The sequence below is a fragment of the Heterodontus francisci genome, chromosome 13, assembly GCF_036365525.1.
Source record: "Heterodontus francisci isolate sHetFra1 chromosome 13, sHetFra1.hap1, whole genome shotgun sequence".
Classification (NCBI taxonomy): Eukaryota; Metazoa; Chordata; class Chondrichthyes; order Heterodontiformes; family Heterodontidae; genus Heterodontus; species Heterodontus francisci.
The window spans coordinates 110874473-110888551 of record NC_090383.1 but is presented as its reverse complement, the minus strand read 5'-3'; the positions used below and the strand labels follow the sequence as shown (position 1 = coordinate 110888551).

General features: G+C 43.3%; 1 protein-coding gene across 5 annotated transcripts in view; it reads right to left on the bottom strand.

The window, feature by feature from the left end:
* Window positions 1-3030: 3030 nt before the first annotated feature.
* smyd3 (SET and MYND domain containing 3) overlaps window positions 3031-14079 on the bottom strand; it is a 737952-nt gene continuing 726903 nt past the window's right edge. For all 5 annotated transcript variants that reach the window (XM_068045419.1, XM_068045418.1, XM_068045420.1 and 2 more), the window contains 2 exons: window positions 8500-8608; window positions 3031-7193 (listed from right to left, as the gene is read on the bottom strand). In XM_068045419.1, the coding sequence (XP_067901520.1) occupies window positions 7080-7193; window positions 8500-8608 (223 nt within the window). In that variant the 3' untranslated portion in view covers window positions 3031-7079. The remainder of the gene's footprint in view (window positions 7194-8499; window positions 8609-14079) is intronic.

Genomic DNA, 14079 nt, shown 5'->3' with positions numbered 1-14079 from the left:
CAGCAGAGGTGGTAGACGCGGGCACGATAGCGTCTTTTAAGATGTATCTAGACAGATACATGAATGGGCAGGAAGCAAAGAGATACAGACCCTTAGAAAATAGGCGACATTTTTAGATAGAGGATCTGGATCGACGCAGGCTTGGAGGGCCGAAGGGCCTGTTCCTGTGCGTAATTTTCTTTGTTCTTTGTTCTCTTTGAGGGAGTCAGAATGATGTGCAGCATATCATTGCTCATGATGCATTTTAGATGCACACACTTCAGTAACACTGAACTTTCGGAACTGGTGAAGCATTCAGTTCTGCAGAAATGTTGTTCATGAAGTGTTAGCATGAGGGTGATACTTTGTTGTTAAAATAGCTAAGACTGGAATGAGCAGAGAGGGTGCAATAAGCTGGCTGACATGATTTGGCTACATTCCACATACATTTTCCTCAGATCTGCAGCAAAGGTTTGTATCCACAGGTGTCATCATGTTAACTTGTTTGTGAAGTATGCTGGGATAATGGGTCACAGGGTGAATAATTCTCTCTTACAAATGCTCCCGTTCCAGCCTATGGTCAGGCAAACAATGGTCTGATTGTATTGCAGGCTCTAAACTATAAATTGGATTTATTTAAGAAAATAAGAGTATCAGAAATCAAAGAAAGACAACAGCAGTTGGCTAAATCACAATCATTCAGTTCACTTACAGAATCTCTTGCAAAGCAATGAAACGTTTTGACATTTGTACCAGTTCTGCACTATTGCAGCTGTACTTTGTACCAACGCCTGTGATGCAGTTTTAAATGTATAACACTGAGTTTCACCAGCATAAGCTCGTTGGTGTAGATTCAATGAGGAAACCTTGTTATTGGCTTTCAATTATACCCTTCCTTTTCTTTGAAATAAAAACTAAAAGAAAGGAAAATTACAAAAACTAACCTTTCCCCATCACACTTCGCTGCCAAATAAACAGATGTTCAGACACTGCCTGACAGGTTCTCCTGATATGTTTATACCGTCTGAACAGCATTCCTGATACAATTGGTGATAGCTAGTCCATTATCGGGGGAAAGGCTAACGCTGATATTAATAGCTGTCTATGATTCCTACTTTATAACAGTCACTACACTTAAAAAATTCACTCCACTGGCTGTTATGCGCTTTGGGATATTCTGAGGTCATGAAAGGTGCTATATAAATGCAAGTCTTTATTTCTTACTTGTTAATCAATTCACCTTGCCAGGGTCAAGTAACTCCCTTTATGGTGAGATTAACACATTAGTCAAGATGATGCGCATTTCCTCTCGATAAAATGTACGACCTTCAGAAAGTAAAGACGACTGCAAAACCAATCTACAAACTGCCATGAAGTTTCAAAAACGAAGGGTGGAACTTGGAACTTGGTGGTGGGTGGGGGGATATAACACGAGCGGCAACCGATCAGCCAGTGAGTTCGACAGAAAGAAGAATCAAGTGGGGTGTATAATGGGTGCTGGTCCACTACTGTGTGCTTTATTCCCCTTGCCCATTGTGAGCATCCTGCCCACAGAGTCTTTTTTTGTGACTGGAAACAAGTTTGATTCTTCAGTTTGTGAGATGAAACATGCTGCATTCTGATTCCTTTAGTTAGGAAAAAAAAGTTCATTAAGAGGGGAAAAAAACACTCAAATGCTGTTCATCTTGAAATAAAACAGGAAATGTTGGAAATACGCAAGAAGCCCATGATCAGCATCTGTAACTTTGGATTAGGGTCAATGTATCAGGGGGAGACATTTTTGTTGGAGCTCTAGAGAAATCTGCACCCAAAATCTTACCTTCCTTCCTTACAGATGCCAATAGTCCTGCTCGGCATCTCCTGCATAGCTCAAGCCATGTTGGTATGTGTCATGGGCACTGTCACAGTGCTTTAAGATTGCAAAACATGTTACGTGGAATTAGCACGATTGGATTGAAGAGATTCTGATAGAACCGGAACTATTGTGAGTGTGAGAAACGACTAGCTGAATGTCACCAAGTTGTTGGCATCCTTCCATCTACGAAAGATGATGGACACGCAGCAAACAATCCATTTAAGTGGGGTGTATTCTCTTGGTGCACCTTTGCTGATGGCTGTGAAGGCCAATCTTCTGGCACCCAGTTAAAATAAGAATCCAAGAGGGTCATCACTGACAGAGAAAAGCAATGATTGAGATTCCTAATGAAATATTCCCTGTAATGGAATGATCCCACCTGGATTGGTACAAGATAATTGGTTTTATGGAGCAGTTTGGTGAAATAAATTTAACACCTTCAACCCAGTTTTTTTAAATTTGTTTGTGGGATGTGGACATTACTGACTCGGCTGGCATTTATTGCCCATCCCTAATTATCCTTGAACTGAGTGGCCTTGCTAGGCCATTTCAGAAGGCATTTCAGAGTCAACCACGTTGCTGTGGGTCTGGAGTCACATGTAGGCCAGACCAGGAAGGATGGCAAATTTCCTTCCCTAAAGGACATTAGTGAATCAGATGAGTTTTTACAACAACTGACAATGATTTCATGGTCACCATTAGACTAGCTTTTTTAATTCCAGATTTTATTAATTGAATTCAAATTTCACCATCTGCCGTGGTGGGATTCAAACCCATATCCCCATAGCAATACCCTGGGCTCTGGATTACTAGTCCAGTGATATTACCACTACACCACCACCTCCCCACTCTACTGTCCACTCTAAGGCGATGTCAAGTCAGGAGCCTAACATGGGAAGTGGATGAATTCACACTTCTCTTCAAGAAGACTCCTCAGCTGAGATTCCATCCCCTACAACGTGCATGATTCAACCTTGACAAGCACAAAAATACACCAAATATTAAGTGTGCAGAGGAAGATAGACTAAAGATATAATTGGAGTCTTATTCATTGTGCCTTGGACAGCATAAGCACAACGTTGACTAGAACCAAGTATAGGAGGAAGTCGTAGTGAAGCACTGACTGTAAAGATGAGCTGACTAATAGGTAGGGTAGAGAGAGCACAGTGCACAACAACCTTCTCCAAAGTCTCTTTATTACTACTTTTCTTCCCAAAAGCATAATAAGGCAGCAGAAAATGCAATTTTAAAAAGAACACAGCTCTCCTCATCTCTTGATATGGGCTTGTGAGCAGCTGCTATCACATTGATCATTTAACAATCACAGACAAAAAACGTTGCTGACTGGCATCCATACCTGGTACTGAAGTTGTGATGTGCACAGAGTTCCCACGCTACTGGCTCTTTAGTTTAGTTTTTAGTTTTAGAGATACAGCACTAAATAATGGATTATAATGCTCACTGGATTTTTCTTCAGCATTCTGCTTCAAAATAAAATTCAGAGATAATTGTAGCCAGTTCTTTGTTTGCCTTTCATTCTCAGTCTGTTGTGGTCTCTTTTCAGCAGTCAACAATGATTTTAGCCTTTAATACAAAGGATTAGGATATAAGAGTAAAGAAGTCTTACTGCAGTTACATAGGGCTCTGGGAAACCATGCCTGGAGTACTGTGTACAGTTTTGCTCTCCTTACCTAAGGAAGGATATACTTGTCTTAGAGGGAGTGCTATGAAGGTTCACCACATTGATTCCTGGGATGATGGGATTGTCCTATGAGGAGAGATTGAGGGGACTATGTCTATATTCTCTAGAGTTTAGAGGATGAGAGATGATCTCATTGAAATATATTCTGCTCCAATTTCTTATGTTCTGAATGGGAGTGTAGCTGTGGAATTCACATCATCCTCATCTAGATCTCCTGGATCCCACACAATTCCATTGCTTCCAGTCTGGCAGAAGATAAACAAGAGCAATGGAAGATCTCTCTCTCGGGCTTCCATAATTGCTCAGTGTTTCCGCAACCCCCTTCCATCAATCCTCAGTGTGGCACCAAGATTCCACAGACCAGGTAGGTACCAGATATTCCCCTGGTCTTTGTGCTGAGTCAGAACAAACAATAGGAGGTGCAACAATGGCATCCAACCTTTTCGAGTTGGGGTGGGGAGCAGGTGCAGCGAGAAGTAAAAATAAATCAACTGGGATGTCTACTTCCTTGTGGACATTTGGGTGAGGATGGCTTTAGGAGCATCTACAAAACCTTCATGACACACTCTTACACAGGAGTAGAAGCCACTTCTGTGAGGTACTCGAGGGCTGTTGGTGCGCAGAAGATAACATTCCAGCACCAAATGGTGCCTTTGGGAGAGAAAATAAATAAGGGAAAAGGAGAAAATATATTTAAAACAGTTTAATTACCGTTCATTTGGAAGCAGACTATAAATGTTACGAATGGTTTACTAAACATGTAAATTCTTAAGGTGTGATTGAACAGCAATAAGGCTTGAGTGTACAAGGTCTTGTGAAATGGAGGATGCAATATTCCCAGATCAGAGTGAGACCTTGTTATACTTTCCCAGTAAAGACTAAACTGAGAATGGATTGTGAAAGGGCCCTAAACAATTAACCTGTTAGGATATTTTGATCCAAGTTATCTGCATAAAGAAAAAGTAAACTAAGGGACATAGCAAAATGAACTGCACACACTTGCTTCTGTTGTTTTTGATTTATTTCCCTGGGCCTCAATCGTTGTCTTGATTCTTTTCATTGCTTACTTATCTTCCCTTTGTCTTGTTTATTTTAATAAAATCTTGCCTTTTCTCTCTCCGGTATAAATGCCTGTATTTTTCTTTTGCTCCTTGCGTTGTTTCCCTTGCATGCACTTTGTATTTTCCCTGTTTCTCCTCCTTTGTCCTTCTATCCTGTCTCCAGTTTTCCTCTCTTTCCTTGTGCATTTTAACAGTCTCTACTGCAAATCCCTGCTTGAACAGGGATCTCCCCGGATGTGAGCTGCAACATTGGTTGCATCTTGTGAAAGACATACATGGCCAAAATGTTCAAAGAATCGTGGTGGCTATTGGAGGTAACAAATGGAAAAATCTTGTAGTATAAGGAAGTCTTTCAATTGCTTGCCCATATCAGGAAGGGAAAATCCTGTTAACGTAAAACTTCCACATGGGTCTGGGATCTTGAAAGGGTAGAAGCAGATTCAATAGTAACTTTCAAAAGGGAACTGGATAAATACTTAAAGAAAGAAAAGACTTGCATTTGTATTAGCACTTTTCACAATCACTGGACATCTCAAAGTGCTTTAGAGCCAATGAAGTACTTTTCTGAAGCGTACTCATGTTGTAATGCAGGAAATCTGGCAGCCAATTTGCACACAGCAAGCTCCCACAAACAGCAATGTGACAATGACCAGATAATCTGTTTCAGTGATGTCGATTGAGAGATAAATATTGGCCAGGACAAAGGGGACAGCTCCCCTGCTCTTCTTCAAAAATAATGCCATGGAGTCTTCTACATCTACCCAAGCAGGCAGATGGGGCCTACAGTTGACATCTCATCCAAAAGACAGCAACTCTGACAGTGCAGAACTTCCCCAGTACTGCACTGGAGTGTCAGTGTTGAAGGCCCTGAAGTGGAAACCCAGAGCAGCAAGAGTGTTACCAACTGAACCACAGCTGAAACCTTCAGAAAGGGCAGGAAATTGCATGAAGTAGGGCAGCGGGACGAGTTAGATATCTAGTTCAAGGAGCCAGCATAGCCACGATGGGCCGAATGGCCTCCTTCTCTGCTGCAAGGCTCTATCACAAATGCAATCTGTAACCTCAATACGGAATCTTTCAAGTTGATTCTCAATTTAACCAAACAGTGATCAATACTGCTTTACAAAACGGTCTCATCTGTTCTTCACTTATATGATGCAAAAGTTACACGATGTTACACAATGAAAATATAATTCTAAAAATCCTTTGTCAGGCCAGCATTCTTTCCCATGGAATATCTCCATTCCTGGATGTGCTATAGACATAAACTAACTGTTAGTGAACATTAGATTTATTTCTACCTTGCATCGCGTGTTGCCCTACAGTTTGCACAGATGCTGGGCTCTGATTCTAAAAGTACTGAAGACACTGAATGAGTGATGTTCAGACTAAATCAGTAACCACACTTGTGAGACAACTCAAGTCCTTTCAACAACCTTCATCTACAGCATCCAAGCCTAATAACCTAGCAGCGTTTAGATAATTATTTGGGTTGTCAAGGGTTTAGGCCCCTGGCGCCAGCTGATGTATCAATGTGCCAGCAACATATGTGGCAGTGTTTGCCCAAGGTGTTTGATGACCTGTCCCCACACAGCGGGAGGACGTAGTGATAAAGCTGTAAAAAAAAAATAAGCAGACAGGGTCTTAGGTTTCATAAATAGCTGCAAGTACAACAGAGATGTGGTAAAGTCAAATTGACACAAATCACTGGTAAAGCCTCAGTTCAAGTATTGTGCCCATTTGTAGGCTCTCCACTTTGGGAAGGATGCCAAGGCCATACAGAGGGTGCAGGAGAGATTCACCAAGATGACACCAGGACTGTGAGGCTTTAGATATGAGGAGAGAAGAGAAATTGGGGCTTTTTCATCAGAACAGGGAAGTTTAAAAGGAGGGTTTTAATGAGGTCCCATCGCTGTTCATCATCCACAATTTTTGATAGAAACACACAATGGCATTAGTCCATTTATTGGTATGTTTTGTATCGAACAGAATAAGCAAAGCGATTATGGCCGTCACTGGGGAAAGCAGCCTCTGAATCTCTAGCTCTGCCTTGGGCCTTAAACACTTGGCTGAATCTTTAACCCCAGGGTCAGTAGGGTCAATCTAATTCTCAAGGTGACCACATCTACTTGAGGTCATCAAGACATAGGAAGCTGGCCACCAGGATGGCGACAGTGCCTACGAGACAGAAATGTATTATGAATCAGCAGAATGGTTCAGCTATTTTCACCACATGGGCTTAGAAACAAAGGGTGTATACAACTGTGCATATCAATGTATTGCAGAATTCATCCATGACGGATCCTGTTTGTTCGGTGAAGGCTACCCCAAGTACGCGCAGTGGAACACAAGTTGTATCATTTTAATTCTTCTTCTTTAGCTTGTGTTGGACCAACACTCGCTGACAGTCTAGCTTTAGTCCAGTATTAGGGGCACATTAAGCACAAAGATGCACGCACGCAGACACTGGCTGTTGGTTTGTTCACAACTGCTCCAGTCTGCTGCTGAGCTCAGCCTCACACTCTGCCAGGATCTGCTTCAGGTTGTGAGTCAAGGGATGTTCTCTTCCATGGGTCACCTTCAGAATGTCAAACGCCTGGCAGTGAAAAAACAAACAAGTCAGCGTGACACTCTATTCCCAAACACGCAGCTCATTTACAGTTCCCCTCTATCTCACAGTCTACGATTCCTCCCTTTGAACAAGGAGCTGGCAGAAGAGCCATACAAATTCTACCTTGTAATCGGAATGTCTCAACAGCCATTTCCGTTATCTGCATGGGATCAGACGACCAGGGCTGAGCTCTACAGAGCCGTGTAATATTATGCAAATTTATACCTTAACCAGCACAACAGCAAGAAAAACAGATAATAACTCAGCTGCTGCATTGCTAAACACCATATAATTTTTGCTTTGCATGTGGTGAAAGAGAAGGGTATTGAACTACCTATTAGAACATGGCATCATACAAATAGCAGAACAGTTAAAATAAATCCTAATTTGTTGTTATGTTAATGCCCTTCAATTTAACAGAGTCCTATCCAAAGCAATTAATGCTGGAATTCATTCTTAGCATAGATTGAATAAGGGAGGGCGGATGAGTTAAGTGCAACACCCCACTTACCTCTAAGGCTCAGGTTACAAGCAGCGTACTGAGAATCTATAATTAAGGTCACTTGGCTTGCGGTGATTAAGGACAAACTCCATGGGATTTGGGAATTTTTAATCTGTGTTTTCGGGACCACATTCCACAATTCCATCAGTTTATAATCAGGGTCACTGGTTTACAGTGATTGAATGAACCCATTCAGCCCTCATTGTAAGGGAGTCCAGGATCTTCACCAGTGTTTCGGGATCAGCTTTGTAATTCTGCCCATTTTTCTGTGAAAGCCACAAATCAGTGACTTTGTCTTGAATAGTGAAAAATATTAAGTAGAGGTTCATGTGGAATCATTTCATTGCGATCTTATTCTGCTCACTTCTTGGTGTTAACAATACAGGAAATTATTCAGATTGAAGAAGGGTTAGAATGGAAGAAGAATTATAAAAGAACTCAAGGGGAAATAAGGAGGAATTTCTTCACACAGAGGGTTAAGATCTGGAATGCACTACCTGAAAGGGTTGGTGGAATCAGATTCCTTAGGAACTTTCAAAAGGCAATTGGACATGTAATTGAAGAGGACTAATTTGCAAAGATATGGGGAGAAAGCTGGAGAATGGAACTAAATTGGACAGCTCTTTCAAAGAGCCACCAGAGGGACAACGGGCCGAATAGCTTCCTTCTGTGCTGCAAGATGCTACAATGTGAAAAGGGCAAAGCGGTGCTTTGGTCCAAAGAATTTTCCAGCCTCTCCACAGGCGAGCAATGTGGGAATGTGTTACAGGATTCTTGGAGTTCACTGACCTGCTTTAGTGTGTCCAGAGCTTGGCTCAGCTTCCTCTGATGATGTTGTAGTTTTCCCACTCTCATTAGCTGCACTCCTCTCACAGGATGAGGACCAGCGTAATACAATCTGCAAGCAGATCGAAGGTACAGGTCAAATTCAGCCACAGCCTGTTTATGACAACTAAAGGTAAGTGTTGCATATAGTATGATCTGCAGGCTGGCTAATTCATAAGAAACCAAACCACAATGTAGTCCGCCCACAGAAGCCCATATCTATTCTATGCTACAGTTACCTTCCACAGCAGTTCCCGAAGGATCTAGCTGCATTTTAGACCTCTGCAGAAGATAGACGAGCACCACAAGAGTTGCTGGTATCTAAGGCAGAATAATGGCAGGAGTAAGAGAACAGGTACTCCTGAATCAATTTATAATGTCTGCCCTGGGCAAGTACAGGGAAAGCTCACACATATTCTGCCCGGGAAACTCTCAGAACCTGTCAGGGGCCTCTCAGAACCTGTCAGGGGCAAAATCCTAGAACAAGAGCTATTGCTGCCACAAAAGGGATATTATTTATTTAAAGATACAGCACGGAAACAGGCCCTTCGGCCCACCGAGCCTGTGCTGACCAACAACCACCTATTTATACTAATCCTACATTAACCCCATATTCCCTACCACATCCCCACCATTCTCCTACCACCTACCTACACTAAGGGCAATTTACAATGGCCAATTTACCTATCAAGCTGCAAGTCTTTGGCTGTGGGAGGAAACCGGAGCACCCGGCAGAAACCCACGCGGTCACAGGGAGAACTTGCAAACTCCGCACAGGCAGTACCCAGAACGGAACCCGGGTCACTGGAGCTATGAGGCTGTGGGGCTAACCACTGCACCACTGTGCCGCCCAATATCAATACTAAAGGTGACACTGCTCTCCATGAAGCAGATTTTCAAAAGGGTTTCCTGGATTTATTTAAAGAGCAGCAACATGGTAGCAATAGGTCACTATGTGGAGCCCTGCTACAAAACTGCCTGCCAATATGATGGTGGGAGGAGGAGTCTGCCAGACAGTCCAGACTGGAGCTATATTTCCTGTCATTCTGATCTTCCCTTGATTAATGATTATCATTTTTTCCTGTGTCTTGATTGAGACCGTGGATATGTCAGCCATAGTCCAGTGGGCAGCAGTCTTATCTCCGAGTCAGAGAGCTGTGCGTTCAAATCCTACTCCAAAGGCTCAAACACAAAATTGAGGTTGACAGTTCCAGTGCAGTACCCCGAGGGAGCACTGCACTGTCAGAAATGCAGTCTAAACCGAGGCCCTGTCTTCCCCTCGGGTGGGTGTAAAAGATCCCACGAGACTATTCACACAAGAGTGGGCTAGTTCTCCTAGTGGCTAATTTTTATCCCTCAACCAACATCACTAGAAACAGAAAATCTGGTCATTTATCATACTGCTGTTTGTGGGATCTTGCTGTGCATAAATTGGCTGCCGCATTTCCTACATTACAACAGTGATACACTTTGGAAAGTATTTCAGTGGCTGCAAAGCGCTTTGGGACAGCCTAAGGGTGTGAAAGGTACAATATCATAGCGAGTTCTTTATTTCTCTCATACACCATTTTCTGGAAAACCAGGCTTTTCAGTCTCTTGAAGTTGGTCCAACGTAAAAGCTATTTTGGGTGGACAGTTTTTGCCTCTGCGTCCATTGTGCGTGTCAGTTCCCCCATTCATATCTAGGCTCGGCAATAACTTTGAGGTAGCTGACTGGTGATGTGCAGCTGGTGTAGGGTGCAAATGTATAAATGGCCTCTAATAGTAAGACACTCCATGAATGCGGGGCGCGTGCTTGCAATTCAGTTGACTAGAATAGATCCGATCTAAAATCTAATACCTAATGCACATTACTCGTATGCCATTAGATAGAAAAGGTTTATGACCTTTTATGTTTGTGAATGTACAGCAGAGCAGGTCTATGGCTGTGTATGCTCTGGCTACATTCTTTGGTGCCTATGATCCGAGTTCCTGGAAACCCCTGCACTCTCTTTTGATACACCTCAGTGGTTCCTTGATGCTTTCTATTAGTGTGTACAAGAGCACTGGTTGTTTCTGTTTTCCCTTCCTTCTTACACAACTTAAATTACAAGCAAAACAATGTAAAAAATATTACTACAGCAATAACCAAACAAGGGAAGAGAATTTATCCCTTACACATAAAAGGACAATAGGAACATTGAAACAGGAGCAGGCCAAACAGCCCCTCAAGCCGGATCTGCCATTCAATAAGATCACAGCCGATCTGTATCTCAACTCCATTTACTCGCTTTGGTTCTGTAATCCTCAATACCCTTGCTGAACAAAAATGTATCACTCCCAATTTTGACATTTTCAGTTGAGGTAGTTGAGACACTGGATGGGCTAAAAATTGTTAAAGAGGAGGGATTAGAAAGGCTGGCTGTACTTAAAGTTGATAAGTCACCAGGACCGGATGAAAATACTGACGGGAGTAAGGGTGGAAATTGCAGAGTCACTGGCCATAATCTTCCAGTCCTCCTTAGATACAGGGGTGGTGCCAGAGGACTGGAGAATTGTAAATGTTACACCCTTGTTCAAAAAAGGGTGTAAGGATAAACCCAGCAACTACAGGCCTCAGTAGTGGGAAAGTTTTTAGAAACAATAATCCAGGACTAATTCTGGAGGGTTTGCAGGAGCAGAGGGTCCTAAGGTTATATGTGCACAAATCTTTGAAGGTGGCAGAGCAGGTTGAGAAAGTAGTTAATAAGGAATACGGGATCGTGAGCTTTTTAAACAGAGGCATAGAGTGCAAAAGCAAGGAAGTTATGGTGAACCTTTATAAAACACTGGTTCAGCCTCAACTTGATTATTGTGTCCAATTCTGGAAACCATATTTGAGGAAGGATGGAAGGCACTGGAAACGGTACAGAAAAGATTTACGAGAATACTTCCAGGGATGAGAGATTTCAGTTACATGGATAGATTGGAGAAGTTGGGACTGTTTTCCTTAGAGGAGAAAGTTGAGAGGAGATTTGATAGAGGTGTTCAAAATCATGAGAAGTCTAGACAGAGTAGCTAGGGAGAAACTGCTCCCATTGGCAGAAGGGTCGAGAACCAGAGGACACCGATTTAAGGTGAATGGCAAAAGAATCAAAGGTGACATGCGGAAAGGTTTTTTGACGCAGCGAGTGGTTAGGATTTGGAACGCACTGCCTGAGAGTGTGGTGGAGGCAGATTCAATCATGGCTTTCGAAAGGGAATTGGATAATTATCAGAAGAGAAAAATGTGCAGGGCTACGAAGAAAGGGCAGGGGGAGTGGGACCATCCGACTTGGTCTTGCAGAGAGCCGTGTACAGTAACCATTCTATGATTCTATGGCCCCCTCCTCCTCAGCCTGAACAGGTTTTTTGTGGCTGGGAACAGAGTTTCAGACTGACACTAAGCTTTTGTGTGAAGAATTGCCTCCTGATATCACCCCTGATTAGTAACTCCCAGGATTGGTCACCAAACTGTCTGCAACATCTCCAATAGTGGTTCAACACACTGCCCGTGTTACTGGCCAACAAGGTTGTAAATTCAATCCCTAGTCTGCGGCAAATCAGCTGATCTTCAACAAGCCGGCAATGCTGTGCACCAATTTACTCAAGAGGCTAAAGAAGGGAACAATTGAGACATCAGTGTTGCTGCCTCTGATTGTGATCCAGTGTCGTGGCTGAAAGTGTGACTTTCAGGTCTTAGATCTCAATGGAATGATGGCGTTGACATCATGAGTTATCATGGCTGCTGTAAAGCCAAAGTCAAGTTCAGCTGTGATGGGACCCTCCCTCCCCTTTCCCCACCATGGTGCCAACACCCAATGATGTGGAACCATAGATCAGGACCTTTAGGAGGGGAAAAACCAATGAAAAATGGTGTGGGGGGCGCAGGGGTGTCAATAAATCTCAAAGCCATCTTGGGAAATCAGGGGACAATGGGAAATGGAACCTCTCCTTGGGTTGACATAGTCCCCATCAACGTGCCACCTCACCCTCACAGTCAGCACCACCATAAACAGGCTCCACCCTTTAATTAGTCCCTCAACTGGAAAGGTGCGAGCACCACTGAGGTTAGCTTTGTTACAAACAGAACAAACAAACCGTTTTTGTTCAGTAAACGACCACCTTGTGAAAACAAAAACTAACTGAAAATCATTGAGTGTGTGTCAGGTTTGGCGAGTTTGCCTTTTTCCCCACAGAGCCGTGCCTTTTACAGAGCACCAGGGAATCACCCGTTCACTGCTGATACCAAGCGGATGTTTCCCTTTAAAATTAGCAACAGCTAGTAAATGAAAACAGTCAAGGTGTTTAATGGCCTCCAGCTGTTGCACAAGTGGTTTATTAATTGAAAAGAAAGATCAAAAGCACTCCGGCAGAACACTTCAATGATTCCAATATGGAAACTCATACATACTCATGATGGCTTTTGGAACGCAAAGTAAAACATTATGCACTAGGTATTGCTGCAGTGATAGAGAGTGCTGGTCAGACCTCATCCAGAATACAGTCTTCAATTTCAGATGCCTTATCTATGCAAGGATATAGTGTCCTTTTGTTGAAGGTTCAGTTGAAATTGTCCAGGGTGATACATGGGAGGACTAGTTAAACCTTGTGGGCCCTGGGTACAGTCAGACTGGGTAAACCCAATGGGTCAAGGATACGTCAGACTGGTTAAACCTGGTGGGTCCTGGGTACAGTCAGACTGGGTAAACCCAATGGACCCTGGGTACAGTCAGACTGGGTAAACCCAATGGGTCCTGGATACTGTCAGACTGGTTAAACCTTGTGGGCCCTGGGTACAGTCAGACTGGGTAAACCCAAAGGGTCAAGGATACTGTCAGACTGGGTAAACCCAATGGGTCCTGGATACTGTCAGACTGGGTAAGCCTGGTGGGCACTGGGTACAGTCAGACAGGGTAAACCCAATGGACCCTGGGTACAGTCAGACTGGGTAAACCCAATGGACCCTGGGTACAGTCAGACTGGGTAAGCCTGGTGGGTCCTGGGTACAGTTGACTGGGTAAACCTGATGGCAAACTCCAAAAAATGCTGACAATTCATGAATGGCCCTGATTAAATGCTGCACTCCCTCCCTGATCCTCAGCTCATGTGTGCACCCTTCTCCCAAATTCCTCTCAGTTAATGACACTCTCCATCCATCCTGCCCCATTGCTCCTATCTTCTCGAAACCACTGCTCTCAGCTTCTGCTCTTTCCCTCTACTTTCCTTACCCACTCCCCCCTTTTCTATCCATGTCCCTCATTCCTTCTCCAATTTACTGCCAGCCATTCCCCCCCCCCCACTCCCGCTATCTCTCTTCTCTTCATGACCATCAAATTTCCTCCTGACCTCTCCAATCCTTTGCCAACCAAATCCTCCTTCCTCTCAGTGCCATTGTCAGTAAACATTGACAAGCAGACCAGACCCTCAGAATGCTGATGGTCAGTATGACACACTAATGTGTGGCATGTACAAACGTGGATTATATAGCCCTTGGAGATGTGGAGGTTAAGGAGTGATTTGACTGAGGTGCTTAAAATAACAAAA